The sequence below is a fragment of the Papio anubis genome, chromosome 9 (genome assembly GCF_008728515.1).
Source record: "Papio anubis isolate 15944 chromosome 9, Panubis1.0, whole genome shotgun sequence".
Taxonomy (NCBI): domain Eukaryota; kingdom Metazoa; phylum Chordata; class Mammalia; order Primates; family Cercopithecidae; genus Papio; species Papio anubis.
This window is the reverse complement of record NC_044984.1, coordinates 25400596-25425651: the sequence shown is the minus strand read 5'-3', so window position 1 is coordinate 25425651 and position 25056 is coordinate 25400596. Positions and strand designations below refer to the sequence as shown.

Sequence of the window (25056 nt, the reverse complement as noted above, 5' to 3'; positions counted from 1 at the left end):
CTAATGGATGTATAAATAAAATATAACCATCATCATAAAATAAAAGGCTGGCTAAATGCATCATGTCATCATCATAAATATGCTCTTCATCATGTAAAATATGAAAAAGCTTGTCATATGTAAGCATCATATATATGTATGTAAAATAAAAGCCATAATAAAAGTGCATCATTGCATATATATAATATCATAGCATTTATATATATGTTTAATAATAAATAATAAAATAAATAATGTTGAGCAATAATGTCATTTGTTTATGTCATCATAAAATAAACCATGTAATAATAATAAATATATATAATATTTGTTTCCATTTATGTCATTGCATTTTAATATTTACTATTTAATAATAACCATCTTCATATGTCTCCGTGTTACTTGTTCTCATGATATAAATTAATAAATTAATGTCATCATAAATAATAATAAACTTGTCATCATTTGCTCGTGGCTATGGAAACATAATATTTGCCACTTCATGTCTTATATATGTCATGTATGTCGTTATAAAATAATACCATTTATTAAATATATATAATAATATGTATATAAATATCTCCATCGCAGTAAAAATAATAACACGCTCTCATGTCTGCTGCTGATAACTCCTCCTCCTCTCCCTTTCCTATCCTTCTCCTTTCCTCTTCTTCTCCCCTTCCCTCCCCTCTCCTCCCCTCCCCTCTCCTCCCTTCCTCTCCCGTCCCCTCTCCCCTCTCCCCTCTCTCACTTCCCTTTCCCCTCTCCCTCTTCCCTCTCCCCTCTCTTCTCTTCTTTCGTTTTTAGAGACAGGGTTTTGCTCTGTTGCCCAGGCTAGATGCAGTGGCTATTCATATCATAGTGCACTACAGCCTCAAACTCCCGGACTCAAGTGATCCACCTGACTCAGCCTCCTGAATAGCTGAGGCTACCACTGCATCCAGCAAATTGTCTATTTTCAAACAAGTTTTTGAGTATCTTTAAGCTTCAGAGAATTTTCACCAGCTGGTAATATTATCTACTATTTGCTTTCCTTTCATCATGTGAAGCAAGCCAGATTATCTATCTATCTATCTATCTGTCTATCTATCTATCTATCTATCTATCTATCTATCTATCCATCCATCCATCCAATTTTTTTATCCCTTCCTTCTAAAATAAGTAAGCCTTCTGGGGACTATCATTATAAGTTTAGATATGATCTATATAGCTCTGCTATAACCATTTAGGACAAAAATGTAGCACTATGATATTAAAACTTTTCCAAGTAGAAGAGAATTTCCTAACCATGGAAATAGCTCATAGATCTTTTTTCATTTGTTTCTAACTTTATTTTCTTCTTCAGGTTCATACTTAGTTGCCATAGTTTCTCATATCCATGTAGACATTTAAAAACTATTTGCTCTTTTTTTAAAATTTTTCATGGTGGATTCATTGAAGAATTTCTGAGCCTTTACATATTTTTCTAATGTTTTTGTTTGGGAATTACATTTGATTTTTAGTTTAGATGGACATAAAGTCCTTTTATCAAAATTTTTCATCTATAAAGGTATTCTATCTTTTAGCATTCAATGCTGATGATAAGTCTGATGCTGGTCAGATTCTTTTTAGGAATCGTCTTTTCTCTCTGGAAGTACTTGAGATTTTCTCCATACTGTCGACATTAGTGTAGTTTCTACAGCTGGCCGTAAATTAGCGTAACTGTGTAGCTCAAAACAACAGAAATTTTACCTTCTCATAATTGGAGACTAGGAGTCTGGAATCAAAGTGTCATCAGCACCACGCTCTCTCTGAAGGCTCCAGGGAAGAATTCATTCCTTGCCTTTCTCTTAGCTTCTGGGGTTTGCTAACAGTCTTTGGCATTCTTTGGCTTGCAGCTGCATAAATCCAGTCTCTGCCTCCATCTTCACATTGTGTGTGTCCCTCAGGTGTTTTTCTGTGTCTCTCCTTCCCTTCTTATAAGGACACCAGTTGAATTGGATTGGGGCCCACGGTGATTCAGTATGACCTCAACTTAACTTGATTACATCTGCAAAGACCCTATTTCCAAATAAGGTCACAGTCAGAGGGAGGGGAGTGATGATTAATACTTCAACATATACTTTTTGGGGATGCAGTTCAACCCACAACAGCATTCTAAAGTTCTACCAGAATACGGCCAGTATACTTACTTAATCCTGTTTAACATATTGGGGACCTTTTCAATTTGGATATGTACATGTGTCTTAAGTTCAAGGAAGTGGTCTTCTATTGTTTTCTTAATAATTTCTTCTCTCACATTGTATTTGCTGTTTCTTTCTGGAACTTATATTTGTTAGATGTTTAAATTCCTGGGTTGACCCTCTTTATTTCACGATCTCTCTCTTTTATTCTCCGTTTTGATATTTTATGCTTAATTTTTAGAAGATTCCTTGACTTCCTTTCCAGATTACCAACTGTGTTTCTATCAATTATTTTTCAGCCAGTTTTTGACATGTTTATGTATGCAATCACATTTTAATTTCTAAGATGTCATTCTTCTTTCTGACTTTCTAATTTTTTGGATGCAGTATATTTTCAGATTCTCTGAGGACAATACTTAGGATTATTTAAATATTTTTTGCTTTTCCTTGAGTCATCCCTGTTTTCACTAGGATTAGTTATTCTTAATGGTATTGGTTTTCCTTGTGATCCTTGGTGGTGTGTTCGTAGTTAGGAAAGTCCGTAATGACTGGCATAGGTTTCCACTGCAGTTTTAAAGGCCTGTTTCCTTCCTAGAATTCTTGTGTAAATGACAGGGCTGACCTGGAATTCTGTATGAGAGGCCAAAGGCTGACCAAATGAGATGCAGACTTTCCTTCAGGCTGTGTGTGTGTGTATGTGTGCGTGCACATGCGTGCATATATGCATGTGTGTGTATAGCAGAGGTCAGGCTGGGAACACCAGTAAGTGTTAAAGTAAGGAGGGCTTTGCTCAGAAGTTGGAGAATTTAATATATTTCCTCTCTCTGCTGGTGCTGTCTCTTCTCTCTCCCCACATTCTACGTCTTTTTTTTTTTGAGACGGAGTCTAGCTCTGTCGCTAGGCTGCAGTGCAGTGGCGTACAACCTCCGCCTACTGGGTTTAAGCAATTCTCCTGCCTCAGCTTCCCGAGTAGCTGGGATTACAGGCACGCACCACCACACCCGGTTAATTTTTGTATTTTTAGTAGTATGTTGTCCAGGATGGTCTCGATTTCCTGACCTCGTGATCCGCCCGCCTTGGCCTCCCAGAGTGCTAGGATTACCTGCGTGAGCCACCTCGCCTGGCCCACATTTTACCTCTTACTTGATCTCTGGCGTTACTTCAAGCTCCATTCTGCTTCTCTATCAAGTTCTAACGTCTTCATTTGGCATTCTCTCCAGTCAGGTATTCTACTTTCTTGAGAGAACATTTCTTCATTTCTCTGACTTTATCCTCTGGGTAAAAACTGCTTCTGCCAACTGCTCTGTCTATGCCAATCAGAGGGAGGAGGGCCTTAGCTTCCCAGCTGTTCAGCTGTTATTCTTTAATCAGTTGCCCATATCCCTGCCCAACCCTTTGTTTTGGTTGACTGCACACCTGGAAAGACCTTTTCTAACTCTAATCTCCTGTGGGGCAGTTTCTTCTCTTCTTTCTCTGATGGACTAATCCCATCTTCATTTTGCCTTGCAAAAATGCTTCAACATTACTCCTTTCTTTGTGACAGGCATTCTCAATTTTCAGTATTGATGTGATGTAAACTTGTTAAAATATAAATTTCAGTGGATCTTGGGAAGAAAGACACATATTAAGATGTGCCCTCTTCCAATGCAGATTTTTTACACTCTTCAACTTTTTATTTCTATTCTCAGATGTTTCATCACGTACAATTTTGTGTGCACACAAGCACTACTTAAATTAATGAATGGAGTGGAAGAATTATATCATGTGTTTTATGTCTGCTTTCTTATTTATGTTGGCATCTGGGAAGGTACAAATATGCTGGTTGTTATACAGCGTTTTTCTGTATTGATGCTGTATAAAGTACATTTCAAGCATGAATCATTAAGAAATCAAATAAGTTCTTGAATGTTTCATGTACCCACTTCACTAATTGGTCTTAAGAAATGAAATACATTCAGGTTAGAAGCTTTTACAGTTATATAAAACAAGTTAATGGCAGAGTTTAAAGATTTAATATTATTTCCTTTATGTTTATAAGATTGTATGGATAATGTGTAAGAAACTTTAGTCAAATTAAGAGGGAAATATTTTAAATCTTTCTTTTTCAGCAAAAAATCGTGGAATTGCCATTCCAGTGGATTTGGACGGCCAAGTTAATACTCTTTTCATGAAGAGCCATTCAAATATGGTGCAGAGAGCAGCAATGGGTTGGAGACTATCAGCTCGCTCTGGGCCACGCTTTAAGGAAGCTCTTGGAGGGCCCTCTTGGGATTACAGAAATATTATTGAAAAGTTACAGGTACATGAGAGCATGAAATAGCATTCATATTTTCTAAATTACACTTTTTAAAGAATATGTAGTCACATAAATAAAATATGGCTAAAAATATCAAGTTCTATTTGGGGACCAGGCCTTACTTTACAACTCTCTACTACCACTGCTCTTTTTAAACATATAGCTCACATATCTTGTGAGTTACTTTTTAATGAGTGTATATTAATTACTGTGTTTTGATAGTATGGTAGTGAATAGTCGGTCTTAATACCAAAATAATAATCATAATACCAATGATAACACTGGTAAAGAAACTCAATATTCATAGCCTTGCTTCAACTTATGTTTCAGTATTCCCTTCTAATCCTTTGGTCAGAACGATCCAAGCACCTTGCTCCCAAATGACTTGTATAGTACTCACTCTTGATTTTGGCCTGGAAATTATATTAGTTTGCCAGGGCTGCTGTTGCAGAATGTCACAGACTTGGTGGTTTAAACAACAGCAATTTATTTTCTCATAGTTCTGGAGGCTAGAAGTCCAAGATCAAGGTATCAGCAGGTATGCTTTCTCCTGAGGCTTCTCTCCTGGGCTTGCCGATGGCTGACTTCCTGCTGTGTCCTCATAGGCTCTTTCCTCTGTGTTTGTACATGTCTGTGTCCTGATCCCTTCTCCTTATAAGGATACCAGTTATGTTGGATTAGGGCCTGCTCATATGAACTCATTTTTTCTTAATTACACTTTTGAAAACCCTAGCTCTAAATACAGTCACATTCTGAGGTACTGTGAGTTAGGCCTTCAACATACGAAATCCAGGGGAGTTATAATACAGCCCATAACAGACATCTTCCCATTCACATAATTAGTAGTAGCACATTACATGGAGTTGAATTGGGATATAATTTGAAGAAGTTTTTTTTTTTTTCCTACAAAATGGCCAAGACATTAACTGAAATAAATATTATGAGAAGTCACATGTAGATGAGTGTTATATGGGGTTAGAAACACAAGTTAGATTCAGAGAGTATGAGAAACCTAAAGGGTGTGAGACATTAAAAATTTGGGGGAAAATGCCATTATAAGTGGTTCTTGATTTGTAGGATAGGGTTATCAAAAAGAGACTAGAGGAAGAGCGACTAGTGAGAAGTTACTTAAGATCTAAGCCAAGTGGTGATATGTATGAAATGAAGAAATGAGTGTTACAGATAATAATGAAGGCAGGGTCAGCAGACCTGGAGGCTCTTAGATGGAAGTAGAGAGCGGGCATGAGAGGAGTTTAAGAGGCCCTGTTGATTGGAGACTAGATAGTATTATTAAGACTGTTTGTTGTAAGAGCAGAGGAGAAGAGAACGCAATAGGAGGGCAATGGAAAATATTGGAAGTTAAGTCTATATTTGAAGATAATAGTTGGAGCAAGGATAGTGGTTGGTATTGCTAAAAGAGAAAATACAGTGATAGAAAAAAAAAGAACACCCTATGCGAGGCTAAGAGTAGCAGAATGGCCCACATAAAGAGTGGGGGAAAAAAAAGCACGTCAGAGAGGAGGAGGGTCAGGAGAGCAAAGGGAGTGGAACATTTCAGAGGAGAGGTATATAGTAGTGTCAACCAGCACAGAGAGGGTGTGCCTTAAACTTCTTTTAGTAAACTTCTTTTAATAGATTGATATCCATTAAGTAAGTATTTATTTAGTGAAAATTCTATACTAGCCACTATGTGAAGTGCTAAAGAGAGAGCCATGGGGTCTATGCTCTTCTGGGACATGCATTTTAACTCATTAAATAATTGATAAATTGTTGGATAATTAAAACTACAGTGAATAAAATAGAGCAAAGTAACAACATGGTGGAGAATTACTGAAAGAATGACCCTGTAATTGTGAAGTTCATTTCTACCAGGATAACAGTTTTGTTGACACCTGAATAATGAAGATGAATAATCTATTCCAAGATTTGAGTTCAGATAGTTTTATGGGAAGGAAATAGGAAATGCAAAGGTGCTTAGGCAGGAGTGAGGCTGATGGGTTTGAAGATCCAAGAAAAGCCCATTGGGGCAGGAGTTTAGTGAGTAAAGGAAGAAAATATTATGAGATAAGGGGCCAAATCATGTAGACTTGTATGGTGCTGTGGCTGTGCCCTGAGTGTTTGTGTCCTCCCCCACCCCAAATTCATATGCTGAAATTCTGACCCCCATGGTGATAGTATTAGGAGGTGAGGTCTTCTGGGAGTTGAGATTAGAGTCCCTATAAAATAAGCCCATGCAAACTCATTCAGCCCTTCCACCATGTGAGGACACAGCAAGAGAGGCACCGTCTATGAACCAGAAAGTGCATCCTCACTAGACAACAAATCTGCTGGTGCCTGATCTTGGACTTCCCAGCCTCCAGAACTACAAGAAATAATTTCTGTTGCTTATAAGCTACTCAGTTTATGGTATTTTGTTATAGCAGCCTGAACAGATTAAGGCACATATTAAGGCATTTTAATTGTATTCTATGTGTGATGACAAGTCATTGAAGATTTTCAGCAGAGGAGGGGCTGACTTGGTTTACTTTTTAAAAGATCACTGTGAATTCTAAGCATATTTCTAAGATCCAGACATGGAAGCAGTGAATCTAGTTATGTAGCTTTGCATTAATTCAGGCAAAAGGTGATGGTAGCTTGGCTTAAGGAGGTTGCAATAGTAATGCAGAGAAGTGTATTAATTTTGTGTATATTTAGTTGTAGAACTAGTAGAACTTGGTGGAGGAATCGATTGATGTGTTGTAGGATAATGAAAAGAAGAATCAAGGATGACTCAGGTTTTGATATGATATGGTTGTGTTATTTACTAAGATAGGAAGTAATGGGAGAGAAAGAGGTTGGGGCTGAGTTGAAATTAGCAGTTCTATTTGGGGAATTTTAAAGTTGAGATGCCTATTTAGGTACCTGAGTGTGTCAACTTGGCTGTTTGATATATGAGTCTGAAGTGGAAAGATGTCCATGCTGGAAATATAAATGTGGGAGTTCCAACATATAGATGATATTAAAACCATAGAATTGGATGAGATTTTTCAGAAGAAAGTGTAGATATCAAAGAGGAAAGGAGCAGGAGCTATCAGGAGTTGATGAAGAAATAGTAAGGACATAGGTGGAAAATAAAGTGTGATGTCATAGACGTCAAGAGCAGAAAGTGTTTCAAAGAGCAGAAACCAGCGTGTAAAATGCTTAGCAGTGATTAAGATGAAGACAAGCAAGTAAACCACCGAGTTTGGGTGATGATCACAGCTAACTCGTGCTCAGTAGTAAAGATTAATAGTATTTATAGGGAATAAGTGGCTAGTGTGTGTTAGAGGATGTTCTATGCACTTACCTTTAATCCTTGCAGCAAGCTTATGTGATTGTTAGTATCATCCTAAGCTTTCACATGGGGAAACAATGACCTAGGGAGGTTGCACAGTTGCCTCATGACCAAAATTAGAGTTAAAGACAGAATTCATATCATAGCAGCCTGAGCACTATTTCTTTAGTAGATGAAACAAAGAAGAGGTAATCTAAACAACAGGGACATTTAATTAAATATGGTCATATTTGATAAACATACTCTCCCCACTTTTATATAATATCTAGTTTTCCCCTTTATGCTATTTCCCTTTAGTCTCTTTTAATTGTTTTCAGACATTTCTCAGAAAGCTTATTTAGAGTGGTTGAAGTAGAAATAATCACTTTTGCAGAAAGAGAAAGAGTTAAAACACGAATTAACATAATTCATAAGAAATCAAGAGGGTGACATCCCCATCTGTGCTTCTGTAGCTAAGAGTGACAATAAGCAATTGGCAATGTTCTGCTTAATAAAAATACACCATAGCTATGGGTGAATAAATTGTTCTTTTATGTAAGAAGTTTTTTTTTTTCTTCTAACATAGTTTAAAAATAAAATGGGGGTGCTTTAACCATTAAAGAATGTTTGGGAAATTATAATTACCTGTGGTTCATTTTAGAAACATATCAGTTAAGATGCTTTCAGCTTTAATTAACACAACATTCAACTAAAAGTGACTTAAATAATAAAGACCATATCATTTAACATAGCAAGAAACCTGAAACTGTGGCTCTCCTTGAGTTTGCTAATTGTAGACCTGGGCCCCTAAAACCAAAGGTCTGTAGGCATTCAGCTTAATGCTGGTCTCCCAGGGTAACATGAGGGCTGTCTTAGATTTTGGATTCACACCCTCAAGCTGCCTTGAGAGCAGTAGGTGGTTATGAAAGAACCTCCCCACCCGCAACACGTACCCTACTCTCTCAGCTGACTTCACCTGATGTCTCATTGACTGGGACTGTGTCACATAATCATGCCTAGACAGCTTGCTAGAGGTGGAAATGGGATAACCATGCCTGCCTTAGAGTAATCAACCTCGACCGTAAGCTGAGGGGGCTCATCCCCTGAGAATATTGTTGCTTGACTCAGAAATGACGTTGAGATTCTGGTAGCAAGGAAGAGGGTAAAGAAAGGCTGTTGGGTAGGTGACCAATAGGGTGTCTCAAAAAATATAATTTGAAATTCTGTTGAATGTCATTGAATCCATGTATAGTACTAATATTGCTTCAAATAATATTTCAGTGAGTTTCCCCATTGGATGAAATGATTCGTTTTGAATAACCAATGACCCATGGGAATTTATTTATTTATTTATTTATTTATTTATTTATTTAATTTGAGATAGGGTTTCGCTCTGTCACCCAGGCTGGAGTGCAATGGCGCTATCTTGGGTCACTGCAACCTCCACCTCCTAGGCTCAGATGATTCTCCCACCTTAGCCTCCTGAGTAGCTGGGACCACAGGCGCACATCACCAAGCCCAGCTGATTTTTGTATTTTTAGTAGAGACGGGGTTTCACCATGTTGACCAGGCTGGTCCCCAAATCCTGGCCTCATGCAATCCACCTGCCTCGGCCTCCCAAAGTACTGGGATTACATGCATGAGGCACTGCACCTGGCTGGAAATCTTTTTTTTTTTTTTAAGCTGTTCCCTGGGTATGCCCCTAATTTATTGCAATGTAATGAGTACCTGTCATGTTTCCATTATAATCCTAGGCACTGCAGGGCACATACAGTGGCCTAACTGACTTTTCCTCTTATAGGTGTATATCCTTAGAAATAACTACCTGTCCCTCCCTTATCTTGTAAATGACACACACACATGCACACACACACACACACACGCACAAATAGAGACTCAGGCAGTATTCATACATAAAACCAGACTATAATCATGGCACAGACATGTGGTGCTATGGAAATAGAGGGGGTAATCTATAAAATTCCCATTAGTATTCTTAGGCTTGTCTTATCTTCGAAAGATGAAATCTGACTTAGGCCTTCACGTGGGTTCTCCTGTGTTTCATTCCCTAGGATGTAGTGGCCTCCTTGGAGCACCAGTTCAGCCCAATGATGCAGGCTGAATTCTCAGTGTTGGTTGATGTATTGTACAGTCCAGAGCTGCTGTTCCCTGAGGGAAGCGATGCAAGAATAAGATGTGGCGCTTTCATGTCAAAGTAAGTGGATCCAATCTGAGATTCTGCTAGTGTCGTCAAACTGAGATGGCCTCTAACATTGCCGCTTTACACTTCACTGATATAAAATGACAGTCCACAAAGTATGTGAAAGGTCTAAAATCCATGTTAAAATATACTGCCAGAATAATTAAATTGAGTCACTTGAAATTTTATTTTGGTGAAGGTCAAGTTATCATATTTTACTAAATTTACTGAAAATAAAGTGTGTCATTATGGGGCACAAAGGATCATGCAAAATAATATTTTGGTCCTAATTCCTTTCCATAATTATATTTTGTGACCTTTTAAAAAATTCTTGTTTAAAGTCACTTATTTTCATTAACATAGGGAGAAAGGAAAAGGAGCTAGCATTTATTGAGGTCTTAATACTGTCATATGTCTTTAACTATTATTTTATCTAATCTGCATAAACACCCAGAGACTGAGAGGTCAGCCTGATTCAGAGAGGAGATTGCTGAGGACCAGGTGTGCTTCAGGTGCAGGGTTAGTAAGACTCAGACCCAGCACGTGGCCATGCTGCCTGGATGATCCTCATCTGCAGCTCTGTCGTTTACTGATGTTTCTCAGCGTTTGTGGTATTGCAGATCTATTATAGCTGATATGTTTACCCTAGAGAATCTTCATCTTAATGGTAAGTGAAAAATTCTCAAGGGAGATGTGCACAAGGAGAAACAGTTGTGAGAAAAAGCATAACTTGCTCCAGAAAGAAGAGACTTGTCTTTATGTGGAGGGCACGTTATTGAGGGAGATCTGCAGGTCGTCACATGTAGACCCTGGATGACCAGTCAGAAAGAGGGTGCTTGGTCTTCCTGGGAAGAGTACCTGGATGGAGAGTCAGTGAGATGAGCTTGCCAAGCCCCTTGACCATGAGCCATCCCAGCTAATTCCTGTATGGTAGAGGGTATTGCTGAAAGAGATAGAAACCTCTTCTATCATCTGTGATGTATCGAGGCAGAGCTTGAAGGACTAGGGCACACAAGAAGTGTGTTCCTTTCTTTCACCATTTAAGGTGGGACCTTGGGAGTGAAAAGAAGGCATGGGATGAGAAAAACTGACTACAGGGATCATGTTGAAGAATAGATGGGGTTTTTATACTATGGCCAGAATCAGGTATTTTTGGCTTTAGACTCATCGTGTCTTAGGGAGATTGGGAAGAATGTATTTGTCCGGACACCTGCCAGTCTTGTGAGTAAGGATTTTAAAGTGAAGAGGCCCCTAGTGTACAACTGATGACTGCTGAGAACATTAGAAAGAAAATTTTAGGTGGAGGTATTGCCTAGTAATTCACTATAAAAATAGGGTGTGGAGCACAGTTCACTATTCAGATGATGGGTACGTTGAAAGCCCAGACTTCACCATACATGCATGTGAGAACTCTGCATCTGTACCCATTACAGATCTAAACATAAGAACTAAATGAAAAAAAAAAAAAAAGGAAAGATAATAGGATCTTTGATAAATACCCTTCACCTCCTATGAATATATGTCAATATATGGAATATGGGTTAAAAATTAGGCAATAAACCTGTTAAGTTCAGTAAATTAATGTAATACTATAGCTATATCCCCGAGTTGTGACAGCCTGGAACAGGGGTTGGCAAGCTCTGGCCCTCAGGCTAAATTGGTCCTGCTACTCATTTCTGTAAATAAAGTTTTACTGAAACACAGTGGTGCTCATTCATTTCTGGATTGTCTGTGGCCGCTTTCATGCCACTGTGGCAGAATCAGCTAGTTGCCACAGAGACTGTGTACCCCACAAAGCCTAAAATATTTACTATCTGATCGTTTAGGTTTCCTGACTCCTCGTCAAGAACTAGGGTGCCAATATGGTAGCTACTAGCCACACATTGTTATTTAAATTATTGTTTAAATGAATTAAAATGAAATAAAAATCCACTTCCTCAGTCATATTTGCAACATTTCAAGGGCTCAGTAGCCACATGTGGCTAATGGCTGCCAACTTTGGCAGCACAAATATGGAACATGTGTATTATTGCAGAGAGTTCCGTTAGCCCTGGTCTAGGACTTGGAGATATTGGTCTATGAGAAAGTGATAGGAAGTAACTCATGATATCAAGTAAATATTGAGCTGTACTGCAGATGGAGACAAGCCTGTGACACCATTAGGTAACCTGAAAGGAGGGAAGCAGAAGTGATATGATAATAGGAATACATTGCAGATCCTACACCCACATGAAGGAAAATGATGTTGTGTTTACATGAGTGATTCTAGAAGAGATTTTTGTGCTATTGCAATTGTATTACAGCCAGAGCCTCAGGAGTGTCTATTTTCTACCTTAGTGCTCACCCTACTCCTTCCCCAACTCTGTAAAAAACCAAGGGTTTCCTTTGTAAGAATATCTTACAAAATTAGAATCTGACTTTATGAATAGCCAGGGGTCTTCTTTTTTTTTTGAGATGGAGTCTTGCTCTGTCACCTAGGCTGGAGTGCAGTGGTGCAATCTTGGCTCACTGCAAGCTCCGCCTCCCAGGTTCACGCCAATCTTCTGCCTCAGCCTCCCGAGTAGCTGGGACTACAGGCACCCGCCACCACACCCAGCTAATTTTTTGTGTTTTTTTGTAGATGGGGTTTCACTGTGTTAGCCAGGATGGTCTCGATCTCCTGACCTTGTGATCCGCCTGCCTCGACCTCCCAAAGTGTTGGGATTACAGGCGTGAGCCACCATGCCTGGCTACCAGGGGTCTTGTATTGCTGTGCATACCATCCTGGTAAAGCTTAGCTAGAGAATATACATTTAGGGGCAAGCCCTAAGTAGGGCTTCCTACTTTTTCTAATGAATCTAATTCTTGGAATCTGTTGACTCAGATGAGTCTGGAGGAGAATATGAGGATAGACTCCAGGACAGGGGTCTACTTAACACATAGAGTGAAAGAGAAGAGAATAGGTCAATGACACTGTTAACCTTTAAGACAGCTGATTAGAGTCCATTCAAATCAACACCTACTCCTTCCTTGTGAAGGAGAATCTCAGTGTTTTTCAAACTGTGGGGTGTGCTCCATTTATAGATTTTTAAACTGACTTAGGTGGAGGCAACCAGCTAATTTAAAAAATGAATTAGAGAAGACACAAATTATCAGAGTGCATCTCATAGTGAGGGTGACATTAGTGTGAGTTTACATACACACTCCCACACAGGTGCTTCTTTACTGGGTGGTTTTGTGAAATATATTTCTTACTTTGATAATGGAAAAAATATTTGAAAGTCACCGACCTAACTCAACCAAACATTATGTGAATACCTTTTATAAATCTGTAGCAAGTGGTCATTCAACCTTATGGTTATTTTCAATATTGTTAATGAATTAAATCCTTTATCTAAGGAAGAGTTAAAGAAAATGGAAATACTTAGCCTGAGAGAGCGAAAAAAAGAAATTTATCATGTCCACCAAAACTGTTTTCACATATTTAAAGACCATTATGTGAATGTATATACCTACTATGTATCCACAAAAATTAAAAATTAGAAAAAGACTATTGTGTGAAAGAAAGAATTAAATAGTAGAAGTTTTAGAAAGGCAGGCTTCATTTTCCTTGCCAGGAGAAATTTTGAAATTCTTCTGCCTGCTAGGCCTGATCGCAAGGATGTAACACCTTTTCTAGACTCAACATGTCTGAAAGGACATCAGTGTTACTTTCATTGTGTGTTTGCTACTTCTTCACTATGGAACAGTGTCATTTTAAAGTGTCACCATTGGGCTGGGTGTGGTGGCTCACACTTCTAATCCCAACACTTTGGGAGGCTGAAGCAGGGGGATCCCTTGAGTTTGAAACCAGCCTGGGCCACAAAGCAAGACCTTATCTCTGCAAAAAGTAAAAAAAATTAGCCAGGCATGGTGGCTATACCTGCGGTCCCAGCTACTCAGGAGGCTGAGGTGGGAGGATAGCTTGAGCCTAGGAGGTCTAGGCTGCAATGAGCTATGATCACATCACTGCACTTCAGCCTGGGTGACAGAGACCCTGTCTCATTAAATAAATTTTAAAAATTGAAAAAAACTGATCACCATCCACATATTAGCCTAGTCTCTACATTTCAGGGGCCTCTGATCTGCCCTGCTTCCTCTTCCACTTCCCACATGTCATCATTTACAAGTCTCTGCTGTGGGTCTTCTCTGTTGCTTCCTATGTCCTCACCCGACCTCTGCCACTGCTCTCTCGCCTTGCTCCGTCTCCTCTGCTTCATCTTTCCTGCTGCCCTCATTGGTCTCTTTCTCACAGTGGGAAGAGGCATTTAGGTCCTTTAGAACAGTGGTTCCCTATTTTCTCTAGAAAACATTCAAGACTCTTGAGGTTAATATTCCAGTCCCTTCTTTCCAAACCACATCTCTTACACTTTCCTCTTCCAGGTCTTTAAGTGTCAGCGGGCAATTGGCATGCTTCTCATTTCCTGGACATGCCGGCCAGGTTTCTGCCTCTGCCCTGTGTTCATACCATTCCCTTTGCAGGGATGTCTCCTCTCCTGAGCCTTCCTTGACAGGTGAAATCTTCGTTAGTTGCATGCTATCTCTTCGCTGAAACCTTCTTTGATCAGCCCTAGGTAACTCCCCCCAGCAGAATGAAGTGGTTTCATGTGTGGTTCACAGCATTTGCCAATGCCTCTGTTGTGGCACTTGCTCATTCAGGGGCTGTGTGCAGCCTAGCACGTGTGGGGACTCTGCACAAGACCCCTGAGACTCAGGAGATCAATGACCTGAGTCCTGTCACCACAGAGTCGTTCTTAATAATTTGGGCTCTGAGGTCAGATGGACCTGAGTGCATTTGCAGGTCTCACCACTTAACAATTTATGTAACCAGAGGTAAGTTGCTGTATCTCCCTGGGCCTCTGTTATGTCATGAGCAAAATTAGTCTGAACCTGTCTCATGGGCTTGGTGTGAGGATAAATTAGGAGAGTCCCTGGGCTGTCCTTACACTTGACCCTGACACCTGATAAGCACTTGCTAGCCATTAACCAGTGAAAGTTCACTTTTTCCCCAGGGTTATGTCCCACAGTACTCATGTTATGTCACTGAAATTGGATCATTTGAGGAAGACATCTCACAGGGTCATTTTGAGGATCAGCTTTTTAACAACATGAGCTATATATGCTATATATATAGCTATATAAGCTCAATTCTGATAATGAAAATTTATTTGCTTTTAAGTTCTTGGGGATGGTGATCCTGAAACTCTTCTAACAGAGCACCAGTGCATAGTGTACCACTTGATTAAAATGATGGGAGTTTTTGCCCAAATTATACCAAAGCTGGTAAATGGATAGATTGTCTTGATGTCACTTTTTTTGTTTTGTTTTTTGCTTTTAATAAAAAAACTGCTTGTTTCTACCAAACCCTGGCAGTGAAAAATAGCATATTATTATGAATGGAAACTGGAAAGCAGCCTGTTATATTAAGATTGCAGAGTTGTATACAGCCACTGCTACTGTATGCTTAATGTAATACAGTACATAAAAATAATATAGTGTAACATAACATAATAAAATGTAATATATAAATATTTATATTTCTGTACTAATACATTTGTTTTAGTTCATATATTGGGGTGATAATATTAGTATTTCATTGTTTCTCAGAGTATCGTATCCCACTAAAAGAATGCCACCTGAGTAAGGTTGAGAAGCCCTGAGATAGACTACCTGTAAAACAAAAATAATGTGTTGTAATACAAAATTTATAAGCTGAAGTGTAATCTTAAAACTTTTGAAAACATGTAACTGGTTTACTTCATATTCTCAAATAATGGTGTGATTTTTTTCCCCTACAGCCTTTGATGTTTGTATATAGCTTGAAGAGAAATCACTGTCTTTCTAAAGGTTTAATGTTTTGCTTTAAGGTTGATTAATCATACAAAGAAACTAATGGAGAAAGAAGAAAAACTGTGCATTAAAATTCTTCAGACATTACGAGAAATGTTAGAGAAGAAAGACAGCTTTGTGGAAGAGGTATTGTTTTAAACAAAATTCATTATTTAAAAATAAAGTAGGATTTCCACAATACTGGAACCTATGAATTACAGTAGGCTATTACATACTTACTTGCATTATATTTTAATGGTGCATGTACTTAGATGAATTATGTGATTTGAATTTTTATGGTATTCATCTCTCATGCCTTGTTTTAAATTGGGAAATAACCAAAATTAGAGTGGCCTAGATGTTTGTTTTGTTTTATTATATTCTTGGATCTGTATTTTTTCCTCTTACGGCTTTAGTGGACCAAATGACCTTTTTAAACAATGAGCAACTGAAATGCATTATTTAGATTTTGTGTAAAGTTCTGCTGCATATTGAGAATGTCTGCGTTTTGGCATATGTTGACTTTTTATTATGAATATATATTCATGTTATTTTTTATAATATTCTGCCAAGTATTATAAAATAATACTATTTTAGTAAATGGAATAGTCAGTTTCTATTCTTAACTATATTAACTTGAGAGTCACAAATGATTTTCAGGGAAATATCAACCTATAGATAATAATTGTCAGTCTGTTATTAAAAATGACAGCTCAGGTGCTCATTAAGAGATAGCTAGCAGCATGTTTAATACCCAAGGTGATACACTTAAATAGAAAATATAAATCTAGAGAATTTTTTTTTTGCTAGCTATCTGTACTTTTATGTTAGATATTAAACAAAATTTGTACCACGTTCCTCAATAACTTTTTGGTCTGTTTCGGTAAATACTAATCATCTGATATTTTACAACTGGAAGGATTTTATTTACTACTTTATGTATATGCTAAATTCTAGAAAGATTATAGTGGTTGGGTTTTTTAAAGTGCATTCCCAAAAAAATGCAATGGAAACTTAGATATTAATAGAAAGAGCATTGCTTCAAAATATTCCATGTGAATCAATGTTTGTTTCAGCAATCAAAATGCCTTCTACTTTGCATTAGTTCTCTGCATCACTTAAATTATATTTGGAAAACAAGTGATCAAAATAAAGGTGGTCAATGCAATTTTAGCAAATGTTTCTCTAAGATAGGACTCAAAAACACGCTTCTATATTTAAAAAATGATAAAGAGAATTCCTTGGGACTTACTGTTGTCTTTCTCTTAAAATATTGCTGTAGATTGTGTGATATTGACTGAAGTACCAGATTCTGAAGTAGAAAAATGAGGTCAATATACTTTTCTGGCAGAGGATGAGGTTCACAATAAAAATGACTTGTACTTAACAGGAGATACATGACAAGTCTTCCATTTTTATGTAACAGAGTTTTATGAATCACTCCAAAGGAAAATCGGAAAGAAATCAGGTTAAGATTTTACTTTGGCTAGTCAAAAGTATTTTTGTGTGTCTCCCAAACCACTCTAAAACAAATCACTTATTTTCTCCTTTCCATTCCCACTGCTACCAGTAGTTCAGGCTTTTATTATCTGCTGTTGAGAAAATTCCAGGAGTGCAATTTCCTGAGACAGAACTGCTCCCTTGGGCAGAGGCAGAGCCGCTGTTTTCCTAACTCCAAGGGTCCCCATTTATGCAAGACGTGATGTAAAGGACACCCCCAGCACACAGCCCTCATGGAAGAGTTGAGATGAGAAAGGCTAATTGCAAGTTCTTCATTCAGTCACCCAACACATATGTTGTGAGCAAACTATTAAATGGTGATTATTGTGCCTGGGAACTGGTGATACTGAGATGAATGACAGCTTGCCAAGGGCCATGAATGAGTACAATTCCTGTGTTTGTGGACTCACTTAATAATAGTGTAGGGAAGAGATCACTAGAGCCCTTCAGAAACCGTCAGGGGCTCTGCACAGCGTCAGTGTTCCAGGCCCACCATTTGTCCTCTCTACTCCCCCATCTGTCTTCATCCATTAGCCTCCAGAAATCTGTGCTACTCAATGTACCTGTAAGGTACCGCAGGCTTTTCCTGCCCTGAGCTTTGCTTCATCAGGAATCACAGATTGCAAAAAATCCAATCAAGCCTCAATGCCACCAGCTATCTTTGTAGAAGAGCTACTGGGTAGTAGTTATCAATTGTTCCAGCAAGTAGTGATTACTTTCTCAATAGAATTACCAAAATACCTCATGCTGCTATTTTAGGACACTTTGGGCTGTATCCGGATATTTAGTCCAAGCTCCTTATTTTATAGATGATGCCACAGAGTCCCAGAGAGGTGATGTGATTTGACTGAAGTTACACAGCGAGAGCTAGAACCAGAGTTTAAATAGGAACTCCTTCCTCTCTGTCTCATCTTCTTACTCCTTTTGTCATAGCCAAGTTTTACAAATGTTTTGCATTGCTGTTAAGAAAGGTTAGTATACTTTGTCTAGCAGGTTTATGGCTCCGAATTTTAAGACATAGGCAGACAGAATATAAAACAGAATAACATCCAAAATAGGTAAAGATTCAGATAAACTTCTAAGAAAATAGTAAAGATGGGGGAAATGAAGTCATTTAAGAAAGAAAAACCTGATTTCATTTTTTTATGGCTGAATAAAATTCCATTGCATATATATCCATCACATTTTCTTGACCCATTCATCCGTCGAGGGACATGTGGGTTGATTCCATATCTTTGCTGTGGTGAATAATGTTGCAGTAAACAGGCGAGTGCAGGTATCCCTTTGATATGTTGATTTATTTTCCTTGGATAGACACTCAGTAGTGGGATTGCTGAATCCAATGGTAATTCTGGTTTTCGTTTTTTGAGAAGTCTGTGTACTGTTTTTCATAGTGGCTCTACTAGTTTCCATTCCCAGCAGCAAGGTTTGAGTTTCCTTTTCTCCACATCCTCATCAACGTCTGTTATTCTTTTTTGGGGGAGTCTTTTTAATAATAGCCATTCTGGCTGGGGAAAGATAATATCCTGTTGTCATTTTGAGTTGCATTTCTCTGACAATTAGTGATGTTGAGGAGTTTTTCATATGCTTATTGGCCGTTTCTCTGTCTTCCTTTGAGAAATGTCTAGTCATGTCTTTTGCCCACTTTCTAATGAGGTTATTTGCTTTTGTCCTGTTGAGTTGTTTGAGTTTCTTGTATATTTTGGTTACTAGTCTCCTGGCAGATAAATAATTTGCAAATATTTTCTCCCATTCAACAGGTTGTCTCTTCATTTTGTTGAGTGTTTCCTCTGCTGTGCAGAAGCTTTTTAGTTTAAGATAATCCCATTTGTCTATTTTTGTTTCTGTTGCCTGTGCTTTTCAGATCTTAGTCATAAATTCTTTGCCTAGACCAATGTCCAGGAGAGTTTCCTCTAGGTTTTCTTCCAGTATTTTTATCATTTCAAGTTTTTTGTTTAAGTCTTTAATCTATTTTGAATTGAATTTTTTATATGGTGAGAGATAGGGATCCAGTTTCTTCTGCATGTGACTATCCAATTTTCCCAGTGTCATTTATTGGAGAGGGTGTTCTTTCCCTGGCATAAGTTCTTATCTGTTTTGTTGAAGATCAGTTGGCTGTAACTATATGGCTTTGTTCCTGGATTCTTCATTCAGTTACATTGGTCTGTATGTCTGTTTTTATACCAACACCGTGCTGCTTTGGTTAGTATAGTATAGCCCTGCAATATATTTTAAGTTAGATAATATGATGCCTCCAGCTTTGTTCTTTTTGCTCAGGATTGCTTTGGCTATTCCAACTCTTTTTTGGTTCCGTATGAATTTTAGGATTCTTCCAAAATAATGATATCATGTCATTTGCAGCAACGTGGATGCTGTATGGAACTGAAGGTCATCTTAAGTGAAATAAGCCAAGTACAAAAAAGACAAATACGACATGTTCTCACTTATATGTGGGAGCTAACACATTTGATCATATGAAGGTAAAACGTGGAAAGATAGATAACAGAGACTGGGAAGGGTGAGAGTGGGAGAAGGAAAGGAACTGGGCTAAAGGGTGCAAGCATACAGTATGACAGAAGGAATAAATTCAGTGTTTGATAGCAGAGTAGGGTGACTATACTTAACAAAATATATTGTACTTGAGTGATGGACACATCAAATACACTGACTTGATCACTATACATTTATATACATGTAACAAAATGTCCCATTTATGCTATAAATTTATAAAAACAAAAAAAGAAAAAGGAAAAACCTAATAAAAAGCATACGTATCTTATTTATTAATTATCCTGTTTCTTAACTTTCACGTTTACCAAGGACAGAATAAAAAAATTATAGCTAAAGCAATTCTAGCTCTTAGACAACTTTTTAATTCTAAGTGTTTTGAAATGAGAAGTATTTCTATCAGTGGAAGCAGAAGACATCTCATCCCCCTCTCAGGAAATCTTAAAGAAAAGCATATTGGATCTAGAAGGATTCAAACAACCAGTCTGGGAACGAGTTGGGACTACATGATCTCTATATTTTGTCCATTGGTCCTTCTGAAACAGCTGGTGCTCAGTGATCCATGCCAGTGGAGGAGAGCTAAATGGCTCACATCTGGGTGAAATGGCATTGGTTAATAGATTTAAAAAGTAGCCAAAGATGCTATTGTGCAACTAATGGTGGGCTCTAATAACAAACTCTAGTTATCAGTAGTGGGATAAGAGGTGACTGTGTTTCCATGATTGTATTGTTTCCTACTGACCAAAAATTTCATGGCATGTAAAACCACACAAATTTGTTATCTTACAGTTTTGAAAGTCAAAAGCTTAAAATCCAGCTGTGAGCAGTAGTGTGTTCTTTCTGCAGACTCTAGGGGAGAGTTCATTTCCTTGCCTTTTCTGGATTCTGGAGGCCACCTGCATTCCTTGGCTCGTGGCCCCATCCCCTATCTTTAAAGCCAGTAGTGTAATGCCTTCCAAACTCCACTCCCCGCCCCGCTCCCCCGCTCCCACAATTGCCACATCTCCTCCTACTCTGATGCTCCTGCCTCCTTCCTATAAGAACACTTGTGATTACATTGGAACCACCTGGATAATCCGGTATAATTTTCCCATCTCCAGAGCCTTAACTCAAATCACACCTGCCAAATCCCTTTTGCTATGTGAGGCAACATGTTTACAGCTTCTGGTAACTTGGAAAGGGATTGTGAGAGCATGTGCATCTTTGGGGAGGGCCATTATTCTGTCTATCACAATAACTCTTTTATTGACAGTGAAAAATAACATCTAGAATGTAGATGTAGTATTTACTTGTGGCTGATCAATATTACTACATGGGGCAATTTAAATGCAAATGAATAGAACAAAAATGCTTGGAATCTGTAGCACTTTGCTGTTTTCAAAATATTTTAGGATATTTTGCTACCTTTCAACAATTCTGACAAGTACACAGAAGAGGCAGGGTTACCTCCACATTGCAAACGTGAAAAGGGAGACTCAGAAAAGTGAATTGCGTTAAGTCACATAGGTTACCTAATACCTGCCCTGTATTGCCTAACCAGCTGGATTTCGACTGTGTATTGAAGCATTCCCAAGAGATTTATCAGAATTAAATAAAAACAGAAAACGCAAACCAGGGTTTTTCACACGAGCTATTCTAATATTACATTTGAGACTCCACTTATTTGAATTTAAAATGTCAACTTAAAAGAAAATTACTATTTTTATTTCCTTGGTTCCTGACACCAGAAGTGGTATGTGTGTATGTGTGTGTCTGTGTGTATGTGTGTGTGTCTATGTGTGAAACTGGTAAAAATTTAAAAATAGGGCAATGAAGTATAAATTTGCTTCATGGTTGAACTAAATGTCCTTTAAAGCAATTCCCAACCCTGGGATTCTAAATTTCCCAAGTTTGTTAGCCTTCTCTGTGTGATGTATTAAGTAAGTACGTTAAGGATATTTAATATAACCGAATGTAACTAGATTTTACCTACTAGTCAATTATTTATTAAAAGCTTATAATTTAGAATACCCTTGAGTACAATTTCTAAATTAATTATACTTAGGGATATTCTTCCTTGACCCATGTTTCTTAGTTTGTGCCTAAGATACTGAGAAATATGATGTGGGTGGGCAACATCTTAAAGATTCTCGAAAGACTAAAATAAATAAAGGAAAATTTAATTTTCTGTGATCTGTGCCTGTATGGGAAATCATCTAGGGATCATATAGTTAGTTAAGCTATAGTATTTATTTTTAATGGAAGGATAAAATGTGAAATTTTTTTATAGAAAGTCTGTAAGGAGAAAATTACCTAAGTGAGTTTTAGGAAAATCTCCCTTAAAATATTGTTTGTTAGGCCGGGCGCGGTGGCTCAAGCCTGTAATCCCAGCACTTTGGGAGGCCGAGACGGGCGGATCACAAGGTCAGGAGATCGAGACCATCCTGGCTAACATGGTGAAACCCCGTCTCTACTAAAAATACAAAAAACTAGCCGGGCGAGGTGGCGGGCGCCTGTAGTCCCAGCTACTCGGGAGGCTGAGGCAGGAGAATGGCGTAAACCCGGGAGGCGGAGCTTGCAGTGAGCTGAGATCCGGCCACTGCACTCCAGCCTGGGCAATAGAGCGAGACTCCGTCTCAGGAAAAAAAAAAAAAAAAAAAAAAAAAAAATATTGTTTGTTTAGGTGACTGTGATAGAAAAGCAAGAGTTTACAAAGGATATAACTAACAACCCTAACAAGTCTGAGAGCTTAGTATTCCTTTGGGGCTGGCATATTTAGAAGGCTTTTTAAAGGTAACAACAGTAGGCATATTTATTTGTACTTTAAAAAATATGTATATTGGAACATTGGGGGAAGGAAAGAGAAGAGAAAGAATGCTTCATAATGGCTTGAGAGCAGTGTGAATTTTTTTGTTTTATTTTATTTTATTTTTCTTTGAGACAGAGTCTTGCTCTGTCACCCAGGCTGGAGTGCAGTGGCACTCTCTTGGCTCACTGCAATCTCCACCTCCTAGGTTCAAGTGATTCTCCTGCTTCAGCCTCCCGAGTAGCTGGGATTACAGGCACCTGCCACCCAGCTAATTTTTGTATTTTTACTAGAAATGGGGTTTCACCATCTTGGTCAGGCCGGTCTTGAACTCCTGATCTCAAGCAATCCACCTGCCTCAGCCTCCCAAAGTGCTGGGATTACAGACGTGAGCCACGGCACCCAACCTGAGGGCAGTGTGATTTCTGTAATTCTCTATCCTTAAAGCCATTTTGTCCTACTCTTATTTCCAAGACCTCTCTCTCTCCGTCACACACACACACACACACACACACACACACACACACACACACACAATATCAGGTAGTATATGTGTGCTGTTGAAGAGAGTAGCTTTATTACAGTACCGTGCCTTTGTTCTGTATATTTAAAGATACTTTAGGTCCAGATCTGTGCAGTGGTGAGTTGGTAAATGGAGATAGAAAGAGCTTATGTGGATTGGATAGAGGCGGGCTGATGAGGGGAAGCAGGAAATAAGGACTGTGCTTAGAGGAATGGTTTGGTTTAGTTTGTTTTTAAGGATTTTGGGGGTCAATTTCCTGCATCTTTTACTCTTTAGTATACATTTTCATTAAGATTTATAGAGCATTACAAATTATTTCTCTCATGAAAAGGGAAAAACATATAAATCATAAAAGTAGAGATGTCTGTAAACTCCAATCCTAAGTATATCAAATTCATAGCTTCTGTACTTTAGAATTGGAGAAGAGAATGAGCACTGAAAATATTCATGGATCGCCTGTGGAACTGGTAATTTACAGTTACTCTCTTTACATTCTAGTCAAAGAAGCTGGCCTATTTAGAATGACAGTCGCAATTTCCCCGTGACTATATTCCTATCTATTAATGTTACACTGACATACATATAATCTATAGGGCAACAAAGATGTTTAGTAAAGTTCAATATTCTTAAAATGATCAGATTTAAAATACCATCTATCCTTGCCATATTGTTGCAAAGATATTGAGAGCTGCCTTTGCAATAGCTATGGTACAGTTTTAAGCAGTGGTTGTAAAAATTAATAGCTAGCATTTATTAAGAGCTTACTGTATGACATTGTTATTATCAGACAGTACTATCAGACACTGTTCCTAATCATTCATATATGTTACCTTATTTATTCTTCAACCCTATGTCATTGTTTTATTATCTCCCTTTTACTAGTTAGGAAACTGAGGTATAGAAAGTTTACGGTCACACATCTTAGGAGAAAGAGACCTGGGATTCCCACCTAAACAGTTGGGCTTCTGAGCTCACACTCTTAATTGGCATGTTAGATCCAAACAGGTTATAGAACTTCTAATCACAACTCATTTATTTTCTCAGTTATAAAACCAAATAACATGAAAAGTTCTTCAGTTTTATTCTTGATAAAATTTGCATAAGTGTGTACTGGAAAGCATAATCCATTTATTCAGTGAGCTGCCCAGGAAAGGCTTGACACCCACCTTGCGATCATGATCTGAGTTGTTATTAACTAGAATATTAATTATAAAAGTTCTAAACAGTATTTTGTGAGATGACTACTGGAGATAGCCCTTTGTCGAAGTGTGGCATTCAACAAATAGCATAGCATCTAATTGAGAGCTGTGATCTTTACAAATGCCCAGGTGGGGCAGGTGATATTTATACATTGAACAGTGATAGCAGACAATGGATTCTTGATTTGAAAGTTGATATCTGGAGTGATATGGAACAAAGATCTTTAAGAAATGATGCCTGAATTATTTTTAAGATGTCCTCTTTTTTTTAACTCTAAAATATACTGTCTCCTGAGTTAACAAGAAATTTATTCTTATCCTCAGCAGGAAAAAAATATTGTAACTAATCTTTTACTTCTAATTTTGAGAAGTCACAAAAAGAATGTTGTAATTATACCAAGTGACTTAACTCCTACATCAGAAATGCATGTGTCAGTCCCAGCAATAATTACATTGTTGCAAATTTGTAAATTGTATCAAACTCCTCTTATTGTAATAATCTGTGCAGAATCATTCACATATGTGTATAACTCATTTCAGTTTCTAGCAGGCAAGTAAATGAATTTAAATGGGAATGCTACATAGACTACATTGTAGCTGAAAAATTGGATAATAACTGTTTTGCCGAGAGAAATACATTTTAGTTTTAGTATCAGCTGTATTTTAAAATATTTCTTATTAAATACATTTTAGAGGTGAGTGCATTTGTTTTGTAATATAAGTGCTCTAATGTTTTAAATCAAATATTAGTGATGCTGCAAATGT

At 37.9% G+C, this 25056-nt stretch overlaps 1 protein-coding gene across 3 annotated transcripts in view; it reads left to right on the top strand.

Moving 5' to 3' along the window:
- ITPR2 (inositol 1,4,5-trisphosphate receptor type 2) overlaps window positions 1-25056 on the top strand; it is a 491137-nt gene that overhangs the window by 259334 nt on the left and 206747 nt on the right. For all 3 annotated transcript variants that reach the window (XM_009180421.4, XM_021923257.2, XM_009180422.4), the window contains 3 exons: window positions 4250-4440; window positions 9802-9944; window positions 15815-15923. In XM_009180421.4, coding sequence (XP_009178685.1) covers window positions 4250-4440; window positions 9802-9944; window positions 15815-15923 — 443 coding nt within the window. The remainder of the gene's footprint in view (window positions 1-4249; window positions 4441-9801; window positions 9945-15814; window positions 15924-25056) is intronic.